Genomic DNA, 22,803 nt, shown 5'->3' with positions numbered 1-22,803 from the left:
TGTGTTCAAAAGGCCTTAAATAGGCTAAATACCAAGTTTTAGCCCAATTGGGACCCTAAAACCCACCAAGATGGTCCATTGAGTTGATGCCAAAAAAATCATGCATCTCAACCGAGATCTCAATTTTTCAAGGTGGTGAGATCTCGCTCGAGAGGGAGATCTTCTACCATGGGCCTTGGGATCCGCCGCATCCAAGATGTCAATGTGGCTTGCCCCTTGAAACTCATCTAGAAGATTGCTTCTATGCATGACTCCTTTTGGTCAAGTGGGTTTATTCCTATCTCCTCATATTAGATTCCTTCTAAGTTCTAACTGCTCCCATTCCCCCAACCCTTCTTGGGTCTGGAGGAAACTTCTTCTTTTGAGACCATTTTCCTTGTCGGCCATTACCACTCATATATCCATTGGTTCTTCCACTTCCTTAGCATGATATGTGGGATTGGTGTGCAATGTCATGATCTATGCCTCAGGTATTGATATGTGCACAAATGAAAGCAGGAGAGTCCCTCCACATGCGGTGGAGGGTGAGCAGGAGCATCATTGTTAGGCAAGGGAAAAGGGTTAGAGAGGGGAATGATAGGGTCCGCAGAGCTCAATCCAAGCCTGCATCCGCCCGGGGGGGGGTTGATGAGAGGGCCAATGAAGAATCGGTTGATAGGTTGGGACAATCCTGATGCTTTGAGGGTAGCATGGGTCAAGACTTGGCCTGATGGGTTAAAAACTTGACCAGGGTCACCAGGCGGCCTTGCTGACCAACATGCCTAACAAGGAAATTGGCTCACTTGGGGGGGGGGGGGGAGTACAGTGGGAGAAACTGAAATTTGGAATTTTGTTCCAAAGCAGCTTTGATTGAATCCTATTGGAAAGAGATGATTTGCCATTGCCATCTTGAACTTGCAAACCAAACACCTGCTGACTCACCAATGCAACGCCTCATAACTAGTTTTGTGGCATTTTATCACACTCAAAATAACGAACTGTATTTTTCCGAGCATGCTTACCATTCTTATGGCTCTCTTTTTGCTACTTAGCAATACTCTCTCATGCATCCGCACATATATGCACCTTGTGTATGGTATTGGAATCTGCTTCTGGAATGCTAAATGAAGATTTTGGTCTTGAATGTTATGTAGGAAACTTCCGTGTGTAATGACCGGGTGGTCATGCTGTTGCCAGCTGCTTTGTTTTCTCTTTGTACTGGTTGTGCCCCCGTTGCTTTCTTCTCTAAAGGCTTACTCATGACGTCCTGTTACACTGATGCCTCTGATGCTTCAGATGACTGGTTCAAGGTGAGAATTTTCAACATTTAAGTTCGATTTCCTTATTATACAAGACTAAGGACTGAAAAGAAACTGAATTATTGGTTACACACTGAATTGAAATTGTGGTTGCAGATTGAAGAGCATGATCGTGAGCCACCGCAAGAAGTTCCCGAGTGTTCTGTGAACGTTTTGGCAGAAATTGAGCTTAGCCTTCATGCTGAGGTGCTGGAATTTATCCTTAGGAGTGTTCATCCTCTCCTTTGACCAACTCTTTTTTTTAATTAATTTTAGGCTGTAAAAGATATATTTTCTCTCCTTTTTAGGTTTTCGAATCACATTATCGGCAAAGTGTGCGTCTTCCTCGACAGATAACAGATCCATTGCTTCATGAAATGGAAGACTACTTTCTTGTGGATGTAATGGACAAAGATATTGGAAAGATGCTGCTGCCTGATATCTTTTTTACAACTTCTCTTTTATCTAATTGTATATACTGTTTTATCTTCACAAGGTAGACTTTACGTTCAAGTTCACATTTAATTTTATCTAAAAGCATGGGATTGTGCTGTCCTTGTTGTAAAATTTAGTAAATATGATACTTTTCCTCCACGGTAAGAATATAGAATAATCTGATTATCAGTTTTGATCTTAATATGGCATAGGGTAGTCAACTTGGCAGAGCTGAAGAACTTGATCTTGAGGCCTAACTGCTACCCTAGGAAATTGAGTTGGGGCGAGATCTCAACAAGTTGGTGGATTTTTTTTTGGGTCCAACTCTAATAGCCATCCTTTTTTTTATTTTTTTTTCCCACCGGGGGGGGGGAGGTGGTTTGATATCCTATTCAGACTTTGTACACAATGACGCTATCAAATTTATTAAAAGATAAAAATAAGTTAGGAGTTGGATGTAAACCATAGTTTGTGACTGCTATGATGAACTGAAAGTCTAAGATACTGTATTCTAAACTTTCTACACATAAAAAAGTAGACAAATCTTACATTTCACGTAATACTACAGTAAACATTAGACTTGTTCAAATTACATCTCTTAAATGTGCTTGAAAATTGGCTGATTATTTGTAAAAGTAGGCTAGATCTAGTAATCATCTGCAGGAGAGGAGCAAACTTCAATGAATATTTGGGTGAAAATTGACCAAAATCTTGAGGTTCTAAGCTTCTAGCTGCAACATGCATGGACTTGACTGGACAAAGGTCTGCAGCCTGCAGGTCCAAATGAAGGAAGGATATGAATTTCTGATGACTCTGTGTTCTCCTAAGTAATAGAGGTTAGTTGAGGAAAATTAGGAAACCCCTAGATCAGAAGGGTGTTGAGAGGGGATAATAGACTGCAATTTGGATCAAGGGGAGAGAGCTTATTGGGTCTGGTTCCCTCTAAAGGATAAGCCAAACTATGCTCTAGTGGTGATTTAGGGACTGTTATGAAGGTGGACTGAAGGGTGAAGAAGATGTTTTTTCCACTTACTGATTAGGGGATGAGCTTTGAATGCTAACAATGAGATGCGTAGGTTTGAATGGGTGTAGGCTGTGTAGCAGTAGCAAACCAGAAGTAAAATAGAATAGGTGGTAGAGGAAGAGGAAGATGATTGAGAAACTAGACCTGGATGCTACTCACCAAACTTTAGGCTTGGTAGCTAATATATTACCCACCTAGTACGCGCTTGGATGTGACTTAACATGACACTTAGATATTATCCGTCAAATTCTCATGTTTGAGAAGAGAAACAACAGAAGCTCTTGCAATCAGTGCTTCTACTAATCAAGTTCTAGTCTGCCTTATTCTTCCCTCATTTGGGGGTATAAATGAAAGGGCCAATAGCCTTACAACACAGAATAGTAAGAGGATTCCTTGAAATTCTAGTGTAAAACAGTACTCCATGAGTGGAGCATTGACAGACTCCCAGTTAAAACTATAAAAGGAATCAGTAGGCAACTCCTAGAGAATTCCCAAAAGAACTCTTAACATAAAACATTAAACTGTTCCCAACTGAAAAGAAAATATAAACTATTTAAATAAGCTTGATGGAGCCCAAGATTGATCGATGATCAACTACGCACCAGTCTTCTAGGATCTCAATTCTGAACTTTAGGGTTTTAGGTTTTAGTTTTTTGGGGTACACAAGAAGATATGTTACAGTAGCTTGATGGGAATGAAACTTGGAGAGAACTTAGGCAATGGTATTTGGGAATGGTCCCTAAAGTTTAAGGCAGTTCTAATGGTCACATTGGTGTAAATTTAAGTTTTGGGTTATTTTGGGAGTATGAAAATTCAAGAAAGGGGTGGTTAAGACTTTGGATTTTTGATGGTAATTTGATGTGTATTTTTTGTTTTGAAGAAGGGGATGATATGCATAGGCTGCGGGATGGTCTTCTAATGGATTCTAATGGTTGTTTTGGACTGGAGATGGGTTTTTATGGGTAGGGCTAGCGAAAATAGAAAAAGAGAAATCATTGTTTGGGGAATTTAGAAGATCAGAAGAAGAAACTCGGGGATGGGTGATTCAACTTACTGCTGGATTGAAGACTAACAGGTGGAACCATGGAATGCTTGAAGAATACCTTGATCTTGTAGAAATTCCAGCAGTAAGATGAGAAGAAATTGCATCAGAGCCTAAATCGACTAGGAAAGTGAAATAATAAAGGAAATTGGCTGTAAATAGTGCTCTAATTAGATTAATGAGAAATATGTGGCTTTCCTACTTTCTGCCCATGGTTTAGGCCAGTCAAATTGGCCAAATTGCAAAGTGAACCCATGGAATCAATGGCCAAATATCTATATAATCTAATTGGTGGTGAATCTGCATGAAAGGTATTTTAGTACTCTATTTAGTTACCCATAGGTTAGTTCTTTTAAGTTGGCTGGCTACAATGGAAACCCCATCCAATGTAGATCGAACTTGGACACCTATTTGTTTTCTACACAAACAGGTCTTTTTTGGTGCTGGATCGGCATCATTCCTTTATTTCTTATATCACTTGTGCTCCTACATATCATATCCGTGACAAACATGCTGCTGCAGTAGTGGGTAGTTCTGTAACTAGTTACTAGATGTCCTAGAATGTCTTCTGAAGCATCGGAATCAAATGTTAATGGATTTTAGGGGATGCCTTAATATTTGGTCACCTCTTTGCTAATATGATTACCTTTTTTATGGCCTTTTTTCCTTTATTGTTTGAGGGAATTGAAACTTGGGTGTATGTTTCTCTGCTTTTAAATGTATTTATCCATATCTAAATCTTGTTGTAGTGTTTTATACCAAAGAATTGCTTTATTATTATGGTTTATCCAAATTTTTAGATATTTAAGAACAAGGATACATTCTGACCACCCAGAAGCTGCAGTTGGTTGAAACTGGTCGAAACCAAGGTTTTTCTTTTTTGGTGTAAAACTTGAGATGTGATGGGCTGGTCGTAACTGGTTACATGATTTGAGATCTCGGTCTCGACAGGGGTCTCGGTCCCTCAAAAAACCAAGATCTTGTTGAAGATCTGGTGAAAAATCCTTGGTCAACTCAATGCAACTAGAGGGCCTCTCGGTTGGTACTAGGGCTCAGTTGGGCTGGAACTTGGTATTTAGCCTATTTTAGGCTTTCTAAACACAGTTGTGGTCTTAGATTGGTGAGAAAACAATTGTATATATGAGTTCCAACTCAACGTTAGCTTTGAAACCGATACATTGAAGATGTGAACATGCAGACTTGTAAAGCATAAAATTCAGAACCATTATTTAAATGGAAAGATAAAGGTCTAAAAGAAAAGGTATTCTAGGGAATGTTGTCCTAAAGTATCAAATTTTGTTGTTAATGTGTCACTCGTTGGTTCATATGTAGATAAAAGAGGGAAGCTTCTAATAAAAAGAATAAAAAAGGACAGGGAGGAAGCTTCTAATAAAAAGAAGAAAAAAGGACAGGAAGGAAGCGTCAATGGAGATGATCTATTGTTAGTGGTAAGATCCCTTGGTTGTAGATGAGCTAAACAGCTGGTTGATGCAGCCTGGGTAGAGATCGACCAACTTTCCGGCGAAAAATCTAGACGAAGCACCAAAACCAGAAAAGCCCGAAGAAGGAATATCGATATGGATTGAGATCTAGATATCTCGTCCGAGATGGGGGTATTTATAAAGACTTGCTTGAACTGAGATCTTGTGAGATACAACATCTCGATAGAGATTTTGAGTAGATCGAGATTTCGGTCGAGAAGTTGTATTTTGTTGGCATCATTTTGATTCGAATGAGATCTCATCTTGAGGTCTCAAAAAAAGAGATCTCAGTGAGTTCTAGGGAGACTTTGAACTATAATTGGTTGAAACGCTTGAGACTGGTTGGAAGTTAAAATTGGTCAAAACTTGATATTCATTGGTTGAAACTATTGTTGAACCTTTCAAGTCAAGTCGAAACTAGGGCAAAACATAGACAACTTGTTGATTTTGTCTGGCTTCAATGGAAATTTAGTTCTACATGTCAGAATATATGAATTGCATTTTGGGTAGATGTCATTAGTGCAATGCAAAGCTTTCAAGTTTTAAGAACTTTTGGTGGTTCTGAGTCAAAATTCTGAAACTTTACAAATATGCCAGTAAAATGGGGAAAAAGGGAAAGAAGATGGTATTTTTGGGCTGCATTTAGGGTTCAACTTTCACTGTTTTCCTGTATTTTTTTGCTACCATATAACCTTTTTGATCGTTACATTCTTTATCTTCTTCAGACTAGGGGATGAAAATTCATCCTTCCTTTCCAAGATGTTCCGGAATCTATTGAAACTACTAGAGTATGCTGTCTCTGTTATCGAGCGAAGCTGCTTTGATCTTCAACATCATGGTTGTTTGGGCTCTTGCTCCATTCTGGATGGTACAGTTTCTATGGTAGCTTCTCTTCAGACTTTTCTCTGCTGTCCTCTTTTCCATTTGGGGGATCAAAATGCTGCTAAATCTGTGCTTTCTGGACATACAATCCAAGCCATCGAGAAACTCTTAAGGGCTTTCGCTAAACTGTATGAGGTATACTCTAAATGCTCAAGTAGTGCTCAAATGGAGATGATCACGGGAAATTTATCATCATCATCATCCAAAGCTTGCCTACAAAATTCTAATTTATCCGATGGAAGTGAAGTCAAGATTGTAGATATGGAATTGGACGTGAATGACGATTCTAGTGATATGGATCCTTTAGCTTTTGGAGGGAAGGGTGTGTCTGTCATTTCTTCTTATTCTTCTATGAAGTGGAAGTGGGACATGCTTTTAGCAATTTCTAGTTTTTTCTCAGTTCTGCCTACAATTACATGGCAAATCATGTTTGATCTCATGGATAGAGAAAACGATATGAAGGTACATAACATCCTCTTTATAGTTGACAAATTTGCTTTGTATATGTTTGGAGACTGTACACTTACATCCTTGTTTTGGTTTTGGCTTTCTTTAATTAGGTTTGCGACAGGATTCTTTGCAGTCTCTGTGAACATTTTTCCCGTTCTTCTTCTGATTTGTTGGACTTGGTACTCCTTTCTTATCTGCCATTATGAGATGAAAGATTTCTTTATATGATTAAGATGATAATCACATGCTTCATTTTGGATGCTACTTGTTAGAGTAGGCATATTTCTGTCCTAATATTCCCTATCCACTCTTATCTCTAAGTACATTTCCATCTTTTACAGGTTGCATCTGTAAAAAACATGCTTGAAATGAGATTGAGTCGTAAACTCTCTTGTGATAGTCTTTTAACAGCTTTGCATGTTTTGCTTGGGACGTTGATATCCTCTGGTTCTGGTGGAGAGGAGAAAAGTGTTAATCCATCTGCCTGTGGAAGGGAGTCTGAACAGGTATGTTCTTGGGAGTATATAGAGGTATTGAGGTTAACTTCTGCATTGGTGGGCTTTTTTTAATTTATTTATATATATATATATATATATATAATATATATATATATATATATATATATATATATATATATATATATATATATATATATATATATATATATATATATAATTTCAATTTTAAAAAAGGGATGTTAATGTTTCAACAGAAGTAAAACAAACATGAATATAGGCATACAATGTAGGGAAGGTGGTGGAGCTACTATTTTTAAGTTGAAAAAAGAATTCTTTGTCAAGGAAATGAGGGGGAAAAAAGGGGTGGGGGAGGAAAATTTGCCAAGTGGATGACTTAAGACCCTTTCTTTCCAGAGGGGAGGCATATTACTACTACTATAGAGAAAGGGGTGAATTCCCAAAAAACATAGACTAAATTAGGAAGGCTGCTTGCAATAGACTTGCGAAGCTAACAAAGAACAAAAAAAGAAAAAAAGAAAAGAGCCCCAAATTTGGGGCATCTTGAGAGATTGCACTTCAAGTAGAAACTGTAGATAGCTGCAACAAAGGCAGGCTTTCCCACCAAACCAGAACAGGAGGACCTGGCACGCGGCATGATGATTGATGCTTATGTGGATTCAGCTCCAACTTGACCTATTTTCCTTGGAAATCAACTTAGCATTGATAGATATGGGTGTTGGAAATCAACTTAGCATTGGTAGATATGGGTGTTGGGCCCTTGTTTAATAGGCTTATGTCGTCATGGGCCTAAAATTTTAGTGCCTAGGCTCAGTATGCAAAAAGTGATTTAATTAGTTTAATTGGTACAATTATGCAAATTTTGTCCAGCGTAAGCTATAAGGTCAGAATATTCATTTCTTCATGTTTTAATTTTAGTTTCAAGTATCCTTATTCAAGTGAAGTAGTTTCTAATTTTAGATAGAGTTTAATAGGTGTTCAAATCATATTAGTACTCTAGCATATTATGTATGTATAGATCTCTCTAGAGATCGAAATGACTATTGAATAAGAAAGCTTCTCTTTGAATATTTCCTCCTGCGTTCATCTTTAACTTCTGAACCTGTCAATTGAGATGAAGATCCATGGCTGAGAAGGGTTCTAAGGTGAAGTCAAGCCTAGGCACCTTGAACTAGTTGAAGACCAATGTTCAACCTTCATTCATCATTTGAATATTCCAACCGTAAGGCTTCATTCAGGCATTACTGGCTGCCTACATCAATCCCCTTCTCCTATCATTTTTTTTCCTTGAAAATTTTGGAGTTCCTAAGAGTCAAATTTTGAGATTTACGTCAATCTAACCATTAGATCTATCCCTCACCTTAGGTACATCATCCTCTAACCATGGTGACCTAAAATCCCAGTTTGACCCATTCTTATCAATTCAATTTTTAGCATAGTTCTAGCTCTCGTGAGATCTTGGCCGAGATCTTAGTTTTTTGATACCTTGATATGAGTTTATGTGCGGAATGGGAAAAAAATAATACAAAACTTGATCAAGATCTTTGTTCTTTTGGGATCTCGGTCCAACTCGACTGCTTTTTACCTAAACTCGAGATTCCTTATCTCGCCTTGATTGCTATCGGTTCCGTCTTGATGCCCAACCCTTCCAACTTCATGTTAACTAGATTTTTGGCTGGGAACTTGCCAGGTTCCTTCAACACTTCTGAGGAGTCTTTAGCTCATTTATAACAACAAAACAACGTCAATCAAGGGTCTCTAAAGGTGTTCTTTAGGCAAAGTGAATTTTTTCCCCAAATTTTATTTTTTGCAAATACCATGTTCTAGAGTAGGTCTTCAAGTGTGGATACATATATGTTTGGCATCTTTGTCTGTTCTACACTTTCATGATTTTTTTTTGTTGTGAGTTTATTTTGAATTTAAAAAAATGTTGAAAAATACTTAGGTTATGGAAATAATTTTAATATAGGTTAAGTTTCATTTATACCTATTAGTGGTTATGTATTTCATGTTTTATAAGACTACGTGTTCATTCCTTTAGCATTTTTGTTTTAAACTTAGGGTCAAGTTGGAACTCAGAAATAGGTTTGTTTTCTCAAAAATCTAAGGCCATCGGTGTGTTTAAGAAGCCTAAAATACTCTAAAACACCAAGTTTCGGCCAAACCACACCCTCAAAGCCTCCCGAGATGCGCCTTAGAGTTCACTTGAGTTGGCCCACAAATAATTCCATATCTCGGCTGAGATCTCACGATATGTCAGTTGTTTGGCTGCCTGAGGTCAGCCTCGAGTTCGAGATTTCCAACCATGATTTTAGGACATAGATATGTTCTTGAATTTTCGTACTCCCTAAAACCCCCAAATCAAGAAGCTTTATATCTTCCAATCTAGCCATCCATACCCAACAGAATTTGGGGGATCATATCTTTATATTATTATTTACATCCCCTCCAAGTTTCCCTCCATTGCCAAAACTTTTCATTCCATATCTCAGTAAAGTCACCTCATCACAGCCCATACACAAAAGTCCCCCCTTATGTCATTACCAAAATTTCATGAAACCCTTTCTTGGTACCATACAAGGTTGTTAAGGTGGCAAGGCGACCTAAGCAATTGGGGCTCCACCTAGGCGATTAGGTGACAAAGCGGTGCCTAGGCGGCAATAAGGCGATCAAAGTGGTTGGGTCAAAATTTTTATTACAACTACTTTTAAACTACTTTTTAATACAATTACTTTCTATAATAATCTAAACAAACATTCAGTAGCGACATTCATCCCAAAAAAAAAGCATCTAAGAATCATAATTATGAAAAATTATCCAAAAAAAGAATACAAACATAAGTTCATCTCATCAAGTATCATAACAATGACTATGTACTAACAAGGCCAACACGATAAATTAATAGATCTCATTATTCCAATTTTCAAGTCATTGTCCATTTAATGATTCGTTGATTCTCGATGTTGAGTATGACTCATGCTTTACATTTTGTTGCCCACATGCACGGGGGACAGGGGAGGCCGCCCTGGCAGGGGTGTGGGGGCAGCACCCCAAGAGCTTGTAGAGGTCCTATGTCACTTTGGGCCTCAGAGCTCCTTTGCAATTTGGGCCTCGGTTCCGAAATGACTAAGCTATTAAATTTATATACGACTTTCTAGAATAAATTTTGATTTAATCAAAAAAGTTAAGAAAAAAATACTATGTACAAAATCTCAAAAAAGTGGTTGCTTTAGTGGCTAGGCGGCAATAAGGTGCACACGGTGACAAAGCAATAGCTCTTTGGCAAAAAAGCGGCAAGAAAACAATGAGTCAATTAAGCGGTTCAAAAACCGCCTTGCCGCCTAGGCAGATGCTTTGACAACACTAGTACCATATGAGGTGGTTCTCTTAGAAGATCTTGGAAGAGGTGGCCCTCATTAAATCGAGGCTGCATCACATGCCATTCTCAATTGATAGCCATAGCCCTCCTTGTGGCAGTAGAAGGCTACTAGAATTTGAAGTGAGGCTGAAGTTTGCTGTGATTTGATGATGGAAAAACACTATGACAAAGCTAACGTCCCTCTAAATCTTTAGGCATGGTGGGAAGTGTCAAAGTTTATTAGGGCTGGGCAGGGAAGACATCTAGTGGGATAACTCCTTAGAAGGGAGCTTATATGATTATGGCAGTAACCGGTAAGTATAGAAGACCCGGGGGGGGGGGGGGTGGTTGGGTGTGGGTGGGATGAAGAGGACCCTAGCTTTGGAAGATGAAGAGTCCAAGTGATTCAAATTCATACATTATTAGAGAGTAGGTATTGTGTTGGCGGAGGAAGGGGTCTTTTGGTTGGCCATAGGAGGGAGGGTAGTGGAAAAGGCAACAGTAGCACCAATGGGTTAGACGGAAAGAGAATTGAATCAACTAGAACTCAAGCCCAGCATAAAGGAAGGGATGATGGGTTCTTAGTGAAGGAGTAGTCTTGGCTAGGCTTGGGTCATGAAGGGAAGAGTGAGTTAGAGGGAACAAGTGGTGTGGGATAGTGGAAATTGACTACAAATTGTGGGTTTAGGAAGGATTGATTGCATAAGGAAGACGAATTTAGCCTTTTAGTAAAGTAGGCCTTAGAAATTTTATGAGGTAAGAGGCGCGGCCCTACCACTTGATATGTTGAGAAAGGTTGAAGGGGGTAAAAGGAGGGAAGGGTATAATCATTGATGCTTGGTTTTGTAGAAGTGCAGAGCTTTCCACTTAAAGGTTGGAGGTTGGGAAGGGGGAAGCCTAGGCTTTGGAGTAGTCTCAAGGGGTGGTGGGTGGGGTATGAGGGCGATCATGGAGTAGCTGGGTATAGGAGAACATTAGAAAAAGGCGAGTGCTCGATGGATAGGATGGAGGATGATCACAAACATTATGGACTTCCAACACCTCAAAAGCTTGGTTTAAGCTTTTTTCAATAGGATCTACATTGTTAACATCAGGTTCTGCAAAGGGTAGAAACAATCAAGCAAATACTACCAACATGGGCCTTTCGATACAATCAAATAGATTGCAACAAGGGCGCCATATTCTAGGAGACCAAACTATGTGATTGAATAAATCCTCCTCTATCTGTTGCGGGTCGAGGGCTCCTTCCCGTTCTTCAAACTCCAAGTCATATTTTTCATATAGAAATCTCTGATCAACGATAGAACAAGATCCATTTTGCATCATAATTAAGAGATTCCTTGGTTCGGACCGAAGAAGCAATGATCTTAGTAAGGGGTTTGCAGATGGTAGGAAGGGAGAACCATTTTCATCCCTCCAAGGAAAACCTAAAGTTTTATCATGAATGTGAGTGCTTTGACTGAACTTTTTCTTTGGCCTCGACTGTGGGAGTGCTGACTTGGAGGGGTGAGGATGAAGGGTGAAGGGGTAAGATAATATTGCCATTTGGAATGGGGGTCGGCATTGGACCCAGATAAAAGAGGATGTGTTCCTGGATGACAAGAACAGTGGGGTTCTTGGGAGATCATGATTGGATTAATGTGTGAACACTTATATTCCAACACTTATATTGTTCTTCTTAATAGTATCTGTTGTAGTTGGATTCGATGATGGAAGGTTGAAGTTCTTCATCTGTTGATACCATAACATGGATTTTTACAAAGGCCAATAGATCCTTGATTGTAGTTCAACCATCTCAAATGATGCAGATATGCTGTCATTTACTTACCCGAATCCAACTGGAATGATGGGGCTTGTAGAGTTTTAGGAAATGTGTTATTTGGGGAATACTGCCTTTATTTTAAAAGTTAGGTATGCAGGATATTTGGTTTCTAGTTACTTTAGTCTTCTACTTTGTATTAAGTCCTAGTTAGACAGTCTTATTGTAGGAGTCATTAAATTTCTTTTATATATAATGTAATTCCCCACCACTATAGATAGATTGGAGATATGAATTGAATTTATGCTTGTGAAGAGCCTGTGTGGCTGGTGTCTCAGCTCTCTTCTTCCTCTCTTTCTTATGCTGCTTCTCTTTCCCCAGCATCTCTGATTTCTGTCTTTTTCCCTCTCCCTACAGGCCCAACTTAATAAGGTTTGCCCAGCATTGATCAAGCTTGGAGTAGTAAAATGGAGGGGAAGACCTTCCCTTGCATGTAAAGGAGCAAGGCTGAAGGTGCAAAAATTGATAGGAGAAATTTTGCCTGGCCACTACTTGAATGACTGATGGGTCTTAAAGACAGCAAATGCTTTCATTTGGGTGACGATAGTAGTTTGAGCAGGATCGAAGGATACAATGCTGAAGGGATTTGGCCTTTAATGTGGCTTTCAATGAGGCAAACTAGAGAGGCATGCAGAGATTTAATGAGGCTCTGCACTTTAGCTTCTTTTCTCAGAGAATGAAGGCCTCAAGTTTTCCAAATAAAAAATGAATAATTTGGAAGGGGAGGAATGATTGGCCCTTCAGAATTGGCCTAGAATAGGAGTGAATGGTTCATCCGGTGGGAATCATTAGGATTACTAGTGTATCTTTCGCCAATAATCATGAATGTGAGGGGAGAGACGGGGATAGAATAGTGCCCGAGATGAGGGGATAGAGGGGTTGGAATTGAGGACTTCCCACAATGGACAAAGTTAACAGGGTGAGGATAAGTATAAGAAATGTCAATAGGTGCCGGAAAGGAGTTTGGTAATGAGGGTTGCATGTCCAGGATAAGGGTGATGTGATAGGGGCAGTGAAACATTGATTAGGTAAAGGCCCATGAAGAGGTGGAGGGGATGAAATCTCATTGACAATATCAATGGAAGGATCTACCATGGGGGTAGGGCAAATCAGGGTAAAAGTGAGGGGTAAGGGAAGTGGCAACTGGGGATGAAGCAAGTTGGAGGCATGCAGTTTGCTTAGATGAAGGGGTAGCATAGCTTGAAGCTAGATCGAAAAGACATGATGGAGGGTAATCTATCTCATTGGTTAGAACTGGGATGAAAAAGTCCATGGAGGGATTTGAGACAATGCCATGTTTAGAGGCTTAGTAAGCGGTAGGGTTTTGGCTGCTGAGATTTGGAAATTGATGGGCCAACAATCAGGTTTCTTGAGGGAGGCCAGGGTTTCAAGGGTAGCCACTGAGTGTGTCATGATGATGGCAGCTGTTGTGAGCTTATTACACTTCCTCTTGAGCAGGAGAGTGAGGGAATTCAGAAGGGGCGGATTATTAAGGGATACAAAATTAGGGTTGTAGAGGGGAATGATCTGGTTAGAAGAGCCTGAGGAGGTACCTGAAAACTAAGAGGGATAGTGGTGAGTGCAGGTGCATGGTTTGCAGCAGAAGCTACAAAGTAGTGGCTGTGTTTCTCAGGGGTTGCACCTAGAACAGTGTGACAAGAGACTGGAAGACGTTGACTGCCATATACTTCACAGATTTCACAGCGATCTTTTTAAGAATATCAAAATTTTCTCCTGATATTAATCATGTGTATCTTGAAGATTTTTTTTTTCATTCTATTGAATTTTTATGGTTTCATTTTGGGTGAATATCTAAAGCAACTCTTCTGGTCTTGGATATTGCAGAGTTTAATATCTCTTGGGGATTTAGTAAACAAAATGTCCACATTGGACATTCTTGATTGGCATGGGCGTGTTCAGCTGATTGATTGCATATGCAATTTAATTGTTCTTGATCCTCCAATTGGTCAGGTAACTGTTCTCTACAGCCTTTAGAGATAGTCTTCCTTTCCTTCGTCAGTATGTGCTGCTTTTTGTGTATCATAGATGATGTATCACAGGGGAAAAGTACTTTCCTTAAAAAAAAGAATACATTCACTAATGTTTCTGCTTTTTTGTGTGTGGATGGATGGTTGGTTCATGGGTGTCATTAATTAGTAATAAAGTACTTATTGATAGTATACAAGTAGGTAAATGGTGAAAAACTACACTCCATGTATATGTATTGTTAATTATTGTGCATTTCTTCAGATAAGTGATGATTACAAGTTTTATGCTGTCTTTCTATATGTTTTACGTATGGTGCTTTACTTCTAAACAGGTAATGATTGAAAGGCTTCTTCTGATGCTTCGGGACCCTGATTATCGAGTTAGGCTTCTACTAGCTAGACGGCTGGGTGTGCTTTTCCAAACATGGGATGGTCATGAGGAGCTTTTCCTTGATATCTGGTGGGCTACTAATAATTCACATTTGGTAGTCTATATGATCACTTTACTGTTACATGAATCCTTTACTTCACAGGTGATCTAGCGTCTGAACTGTGGTCTCCTTGATGGTTAACTTCAAATTGGGGCTTATATTATATGATCCTTTAGGCACCCTTTGTTTGCTGGAATAAAGGTGGGATGGGAAAAAGTTTGAAAAACAAACTTTTCCATAAAATCCCGAAGTGTGGTTTGTTTGGTTCAGTGGGGTGGGAAAGTTGGCAGACAAGCTTCCTTAAATTAAGGAAGCATTTAAGGAAGCTTGCCTGCTGAGGTGGCATGTTAACTTTTTCACCCCATGCCTTTCCAAAATCCCACAAAATATGTGGAATTTTGTGAAAAAGTGTGGAAAACAACAAAGTGAGACCCACTTTTGACATTTTTCTACAAAATCCCTTCCTTTCCTTTCCTTCTCCCTCACCCCCATTACATATGAGGCCCACATGTTTATTTTTCCCACCCCACCTTTGCAAACAAATGTAGCCTTAATGCTCTAGACAAAATTATTGTGTGGTGCTTGATCGGTTCATAAACACCGAAATTTTATTGATCAAGACCACTTGGCAGGATAATAAGCCAAAATAAGGAATCTCTCTAATGCATAACAGGCCAGTCAAGGGTATCACACTGATGGGATGCACCTGATTGGGTGGAGAGTCCACCCTCAAAATTTGACCTTTAAATGTAGCCTTAATGCTCTAGCCAAAATTATTGTGTGGTGCTTGATCGGTTCATAAACACCGAAATTTTATTGATCAAGACCACTTGGCAGGATAATAAGCCAAAATAAGGAATCTCTCTAATGCATAACAGGCCAGTCAAGGGTATCACACTGATGGGATGCACCTGATTGGGTGGAGAGTCCACCCTCAAAATTTGACCTTTAGATGTAAAGTTATGGACTGTCGAAGAGTCATCAAGTTTCAAAAATCAGAACTAAAAGGTTTGAAAATAGTATATCAGCAGACGTGAGTACTCTTATGGAAAGATGTTTTAAGTATCGTATAGTAATATTTGTTGCCTATCGTCTGTTTATATCTTAAGAATGCCCTACATGTCTGAAGTTCCTCCAGTGCATCTTTGAAAATTCTCTCAAAGTCATCTTCTCAACGTGCTTCCTTGTACCAATACTTTAAACGTTGTTTCCTCTTTTATTGCATACATGTATGCTATGCAGTGTTTCTCATTTTTGCAGCGTTCATCACTAAGAATATGTTTTTGTCTATAAACCTCTCTTTTCTCTCTTTAATTTCTTTTTTATTTTTATTTTTTCTTCCAGTTCCAACTTTGGAGTGATGTTGGTTATGTCCTTCAAAGGGAAACTCGTCACAGAGACGGAAGTATTAGCCGCCGGTCCTCAGCCGTCTCCAGTGTTGGAAACTGTTGTTGTTACCCTAGCACATCTCGCATTTTTCAGTGAGAAAATTGAGTTGGAGGTAACTTTAAGTTTCATTGATTTTTTCTTTCTTATTGTTCTTTAGATTGTGAAGGGAGAAAAGGATTAGGAAGGAAACTTCAAGGCTCAACACTTCAGTGGAATATAGGATGGTTGCTCAAATAAATTGATCCATTGAGCAGTTATTAGTTGTTTCATAATTTTTTTTTTTGAATGTATCTTTTTTGGTCTGTCAGTATTATATACTTTTCAAAGATAGTGGTTTATTTTTCTATTTCTGTTTTCATTCTTAGTTAAAGAAAGTTTTCCTTTTTTATTTTCACAAATCTCTGCAGGTTTCAATGAAGATGCTATTATATTTATATGCTTCAGTTTCAGTTTCGTGCTTGATAACACTCTTGATGGTCTATTCCAGTACTTATCTATGCTATTAGGGACATAATTTGTTACTTCAGCTTGTTTTGTTTTGCTTCCTTAATTTCCAATTCAGTAAGATCTCTTGTGAGGTAGTTTGTAGGTAACCAATTAGGAAAGCTTTCTGAATCTAGATTAAAGATGAAGAACTTTTTGACACTTCTGTGCTTTGATCTCAGTGACACTCAGTCAGCCTCTTACATTTCTTTTTACCCCAGCTCTTACTTTCATTAAAATAAGCAATCAAGTAGATGTCATTTTTACTCCACTATGCCGTAGACGCTTAGAGGCAAGGCTTTAAGAACCAGAAATTGGATTGTTGATTTGGTGTATTCATATTGTAATCGGCTGTTACCAGTCCCTGATATCAATCTTCTTCGGAACAGAAGTATTCCTTCTCTTGGCTGTTAGTCTTTCTCCTTTTGGTCCTATATGTTCTATTACTATCCTGGGACAACATAATAGATTTTGTCTCTTCTCTAACATCTTAATTTCACCGTATGTTACGTTAAGGTCTTAAAATTTTGGAGTAACTTTGCCTACTTTACCTCCGCCCCATCAACCATCAATCCCTCTTTTATTTCCATCAATCAACCACATTGATTTTAATGCAAAAAGTTGACCTCGAGAGCATAGTATGAGAACCTCGTGAGCTCTCACCGAGAACTCGTGAGATCTCCTTTTTACCAAGCCGAGTCGAGTTCATGTGTGCGACCAATAAACTACCCCAAGGTGAGATATCGGTTCAACCAGGGATCTCCGTTGAGTTTATTCCCTTTTTACCCAGTCTCGGTTGAGTCATTCCTATCTCATCTTGACTCGATCTCGGTGCTCTTAGTCTCTTCTCTCGAAAGCAGCTTCCTCCATCATTTTTTGCTGGATTTTGGCTAGAATCTTGCTGGATTTTCACCTACAACAGTTCTAAGGAGCCCTTAGCTCATCTACAACAAAAAAATACGTCAATCAAGCGTATTTGAAGGTTTTCTTCGAGCAAGGTCAATTTTCCCCCCAAATTTGATTTTTTTCCAAATACTATGTTCTATAGTCAGTGTTTGAGTGTGGAGCTGCTTGGTTACTTTTGGGCCTTGACTGATTTCATGTCACCTTGTTCATATTAAGTTATGATGCTTGTACTATTGTATTTTCAAGATTTATCACATTGTACTATTCTGCTGAGGTATGAACTACTGATATTGATGGCGTTATGAACAATTTAAGTTATTTGAGATCTTAGCACTTGGTTTTCATTTATATAAATTAATCATTCTATATTTCATGTTTTACAACATTGCATGTTCATTCTTGTATCATTTCCGTTTCAAACTTAGGGTCGAATTGGAACTCATACATAGGATTGTTTCTTACAAATATAAGGCCACCAATGTGTTTAGAAGGCCTATAATAGGCTAAATACTAAGTTTCTGCCAACCTAACCCTTAAAACCCCTTGAGGTGGGCCCTTGAGTTCACCAAGTTGGGTCCAAAAAATTATCATATCTAGGCCGAGATCTTGCGTGACTTGAATTTATGGCTGACCAAGATTGGCTTCGAGACCAATATTTCTTACCATGGTAGAGAGGTTTATTTGTAGCCTTTTAGGAGGAACTCACAGTAAGACTCTATTTAGAAGACATATTAAGACTTTATTTGTTCCCTTTTAGTCTAACTTTATTTAGAAACTCCTACTCGACTAAAGACTCTTACTCATACGACGACTCTATTGTATCCCACTCTAGAAGGATCCAAATTGGGAACTAGGTGTAGGTATTGAATCCTTGCAAGTAGACTAAAACTAGTACAACTTAAGAATCCTAACTTAACTAGGACTCTTCAATAACTCAACAAATAATGACTCAAACTTAAAAACAAAAATAGCTTTAGGGCCCCACAAACATACTAGACCCAACTAAACCCTAAATGTACTCAATTGAAAAATAGAAAAATTACCAGAATACCTGTAGCTCAATATTTTCTCTCGAGATTGAGACTTTTCTTAATTCTCAGCCATACGAAGGGAAAACTTGATTAACTAATGGGAAAAGGGCATACTGCATTATTTAAGGGGTCATGACTAAATTGAATGTGTTCAAAGATAACTTTTCTGGTATGGTTTGACGAGGTATCTGATTCCTCTTCCTATGTTTGTTATTGAATGATGTGATTACTCTGTAGAGAAAAATGTTAAATGTGCTAGGGAAAGATGTTCGGATTGGCTGTTTATCTTTCTCATTTGCCAAAAAGTGTGAGGTTCCAAGTTCTTAGCTGGTGGATAATGGAGGCTTGCAGATAATTTCTATTTTCTACTGTTGTACTTTCTTATATACCCTAGTACACCAGCAATTGTCTGGAATAATATAATTTTCTTCATAGTTATGGTTATCAATTTCTTATATAATTCTCTGCTTTGCATTTTGAAAATGCAGGCCATTTTTATGCTATGTGTGCTTGCTGCTATTGATCCTTGTCTGAGGTACAGCTTCCCCTGCAACTTAAATTCAGGCGGTTCTTGTTTTTTCTTGGTGATTCTTGTTTTCTTTTGGGTGATTCCTTTTTTACTTTGCAACATTTTTTTTAGAGAATTGGTCTATGCAGTAGTTGATAGTCTGTCAAGGCATCTTCAGTACACAACAAGGTTCAAGGTAATGTATGTGTGTATGAATTTAGATGATGGAAAATACTTCGCTATCGTTATTCTGTCATTCTAGAGGGACTAATTAAATGCAAGTTAAATTCGTTGCATCATTCTATTTATCTAGGAGTGATAATGTTAAGCTTCTGCAAATTCACTTTCTTTTATATTTCATTATTTTTAATGATTCTGAATTTTCTGCAGTACTTGGAGGAACTTATGGGACCTATTCTCTTTTGTTGGGTCAATTGCAATGTGAGCTTACTTGCACTTATTGAGGTATGCTTTTCATTCTTCTTCTGTACTGAGGATTGAAAAATGAAAAATTAATGGGATCCCTGCCCAGATACCAGATCTCCTCCCTTCCCTGCTTTGAAACTTGTCTAGGTCTGTCCTTTATAGTGATAAAACTAAAACCATTGGGGAACTAGTTTTGGTCAATGATTGGGGTTTGACTTGAAGCTTGTTAGTGGTTCAGATCTTTGTTGTCATGTTTGTATTGTTTTTGGTGGTTCATTTCCAACATGTTGAAGGATACCGAATCTTGTTATGCTAGCATTCTTGACTTCTACATGATGTGTTTTCCCCCTACTTTGTGGTCAGAATTATACAAAAAACTGCATTTTCAAAGTCCAGATTATTCCATACTCAAATTTGTATTGTTGCTTTCTCTCAATATGCACATCCTGCATTTAATGTTCCCATCAATGAATGACTGTTTTCTCTAAGTTTCGTATCCTCAAATCTTTCTGACACTGAAGAGATAATTAATCGAGGAAAGATTGTTGCAAGGCTTCTAATTTGTGATCAGTTGGTTAAAGCAGTGATTCACAGAAATGGACATTATCTACGGGAGATATATGACCCAGAAGTGTATTATATGGGATTTTAAGAAAATTTAGTTCTGTCCCATTTTCTCCTCTTTTTTATTTTTAAATTTTAATATTTTATTGTCTAGGGAATTTCAGTTTCCTATTGATTGCTATTTATGTCACTTACTGGCTTTTTAACGAATATACTCTCTTAGGGTCATGGAACAAATTTCTGCCAAATTTTGCTGAATTTTTGAGATTTCACCACTACTGAGATGAAACTAGGGGCAAAATGAGATTCAACAAGATCTCGCCGAAATTCACCAACATCTTGAAAGTTTTAGTAAAATTTTGAACATTTCAAGGAGTTGTATAATACAAAATTCTAATTTTTAATTTTCAAAATATAATTGAGATTTGACTACTTCTCAGACTCTTAGTATTTGTTCTTGCATTTTAATGAAAGTTTCAATGTTTTCTACATTTCTTGTATATCCATGTTTAGATTTGTGAAAATCCATGATCTAGTTTTGTCCAAATACATCCCGGCATGTGTGTATCGAGATGACCAGTTTGTGTTAGGTTTTAGTAAAAAAGTATCATTGCCATTGTATTTATAGGCCTCAAATTAGGCTATATACAAAAAATCAGACCCAAAATACACTTAAAACCCCCAGAAACAGGCTCTTGAAACACGGTACTAAGCTGTACCATGTTTTGCTGAGATCTTGCAGAGATCACGGTATCTCAGCTGTTTTGATGAGGTCGAGACAGCAAGACAAGACAAATTTGGTACTGTGCTTTGGGGTGGTCTCTGTTGGGTTACCCTACGCATCCTTCCATTGGGTATCGCATAATTCCTTTACCATTGTTCAGCATGGACATGAAAAACAAGGTGGTGATCATAATTCCCTTAGTGGAAGTCTTCAACGAGTGCTGTCATTTCCTAGGTGTGAAAATGATTGGAGATGGTGAGACTTTAAATTCTCGTGGGACTACAAAAACAGGGGAAGTGGCAGACTCTATGACTCCTTGCAAGCTTGATAGGGTCTTTGTCAATGAATTTTGGTTCTCATCTTTCCCCTTTGTCCATGCTTCTTCTTGACCCATCCTCTTGGTATCCTAACCATTGTCCTTGCTTGTCCAACCTTAAATCTCCTTTGGCTCTAAATCGTTTGAATTCTTTGACATGTCCTCTCATCCATAGTTTAAAATCTCGTGAGATGTCACTGAAATCTTGTGAAATCTCAGCCATCTTGACATTAGCAAGATAAAACATAGTTCGAGACGAGATTCAGTTGGTTGATTAAATCATGATGAAATCTAGCTTAAATCTAGCAGAAATTTTGGTATTTTGCTGAAATTTTGAAAATTTCAAGCGGTGTATAATATTAAATGAAATTTGTAATTTTATAATTATAATTTAAAACTTTGGCATCTTGCCAAAAATTCGGTGAACTTGCAAAAATTTCAAGGGGTTGATTTTAATGTTTCTTTACATCTCTGTATAGATTTGTGAAAATGCATGATCCAATTTGGTCCACATATAGTTGGGCATGTGTGAATCAAGAAGACTAGTTTGCGTTAGGTCAACTAGATTTACTCTCATCTCCTATAAACCGAGTCTATTGGGACTACTTGGAACCCCTCCTTCATCTGGAGGAAACTTCTCCTAAGACCAATTGCTCTCTTTGCCCTCCATACTCCACCTCCTTTCACCCTTGGCATCCTTTAGGTGTCCTCTACTATCTTTCAAGCCCTCCTCTAGTCTATGCCTCCTATGTTACCAAGACTACTTTGCTCGCTGATTTCATCTCCAATTATTCTTGGTACCCCTCCCCACATCCCCACAATTCCCCATTGAGTCTCACACTCTCACATAGTTCTAGCCTCAACCCCCCCTTCACCACTTTACGTCGTGAGCACACCATCAGGCTTGCCACCTCTTCAGGTGTTTTTCCCCTCTTCCTCTATCTGGAAACTCTCTCCAAATTGTCCCTTGGTCCCTCTGGCTTGGTTCAAAAGTCACATTCCTTGCCACCCAATCATTCATCAATCGTCGTCATATGACTCGTACCCGTACCAACCCCAACTGTGTCCTTTGTTGGAATGGATCCAACATCATGGTTGTCACCTGGTCTATGATAGGCAATTTACCACTCTGAGGGAAGCCATCTTACATGGTTCCATGGGGCTTTTACCTGATAGAGTTCTCTTCAGGCTGTCCCCTCAAGGGAATCATATGAAACTTCTCTCCATTCTTATATACCTGTCTAGTGCTGATTTACAATTGATTTGCGGTCTTTTTAGTTCACTTCCATGCTTTCTTTCTTGGCGAGAAGCATAGTTATCAAGGCAAAAGGCAAATCAAGGAGGTCAAAAATGGTGTCATAATTTAAGTTGACACCAGCCAAGCCTCCCCCAAAGAAACTGCCTGGAAGGTGGCATTGACAACTGTGACAAGAAGAGCATTAGCGATCTAAGCTTTCTTCATTTCATTGCTTCTGCAAGTTTGTATTGTGCATGATTGTATGTTCTTCCATATTTTGGTTCTTGCTGCTGACTACATATTGTGGCTTTGACTTATATCTACCTTTAATTTTCTTTACTTTCCTGGTTATTTTATCTGTCAAACACTTGCTAAATGCATTGCAGATACGGAATCTCTTCGTTTCTAAATCAGAGGCTGTTGACTTTTTGCAATATTGTTGCCCTTGGCTTCTTTCATTTCTGGTTTCTGGTGGAGACACCACTAATCTCTCTTTACTTGCCAAGGTGTGAATCTTCAACATGTTTCAGTTTCCTCCTTATTTTTCCTTTTTCTT

The 22,803-nt window shown here is 38.5% G+C and overlaps 1 protein-coding gene across 7 annotated transcripts in view; it reads left to right on the top strand.

The window, feature by feature from the left end:
* ATM (Serine/Threonine-kinase ATM-like protein) overlaps positions 1–22,803 on the top strand; it is a 103,220-nt gene that overhangs the window by 24,369 nt on the left and 56,048 nt on the right. For all 7 annotated transcript variants that reach the window (XM_089148784.1, XM_089148782.1, XM_089148783.1 and 4 more), the window contains 13 exons: positions 1,134–1,289; positions 1,395–1,484; positions 1,586–1,773; positions 5,985–6,603; positions 6,702–6,770; positions 6,933–7,097; positions 14,090–14,215; positions 14,565–14,692; positions 16,008–16,164; positions 18,961–19,007; positions 19,113–19,176; positions 19,371–19,445; positions 22,634–22,753. In XM_089148784.1, the coding sequence (XP_089004910.1) occupies positions 1,134–1,289; positions 1,395–1,484; positions 1,586–1,773; positions 5,985–6,603; positions 6,702–6,770; positions 6,933–7,097; positions 14,090–14,215; positions 14,565–14,692; positions 16,008–16,164; positions 18,961–19,007; positions 19,113–19,176; positions 19,371–19,445; positions 22,634–22,753 (2,004 nt within the window). The remainder of the gene's footprint in view (positions 1–1,133; positions 1,290–1,394; positions 1,485–1,585; positions 1,774–5,984; positions 6,604–6,701; positions 6,771–6,932; positions 7,098–14,089; positions 14,216–14,564; positions 14,693–16,007; positions 16,165–18,960; positions 19,008–19,112; positions 19,177–19,370; positions 19,446–22,633; positions 22,754–22,803) is intronic.

The sequence above is a fragment of the Hakea prostrata genome, chromosome 3 (genome assembly GCF_041222555.1).
Source record: "Hakea prostrata isolate BN-2017 chromosome 3, UWA_Hpros_2, whole genome shotgun sequence".
In the NCBI taxonomy this organism is placed as follows: Eukaryota; Viridiplantae; Streptophyta; class Magnoliopsida; order Proteales; family Proteaceae; genus Hakea; species Hakea prostrata.
This window is presented reverse-complemented; position numbering and strand designations above follow the sequence as displayed.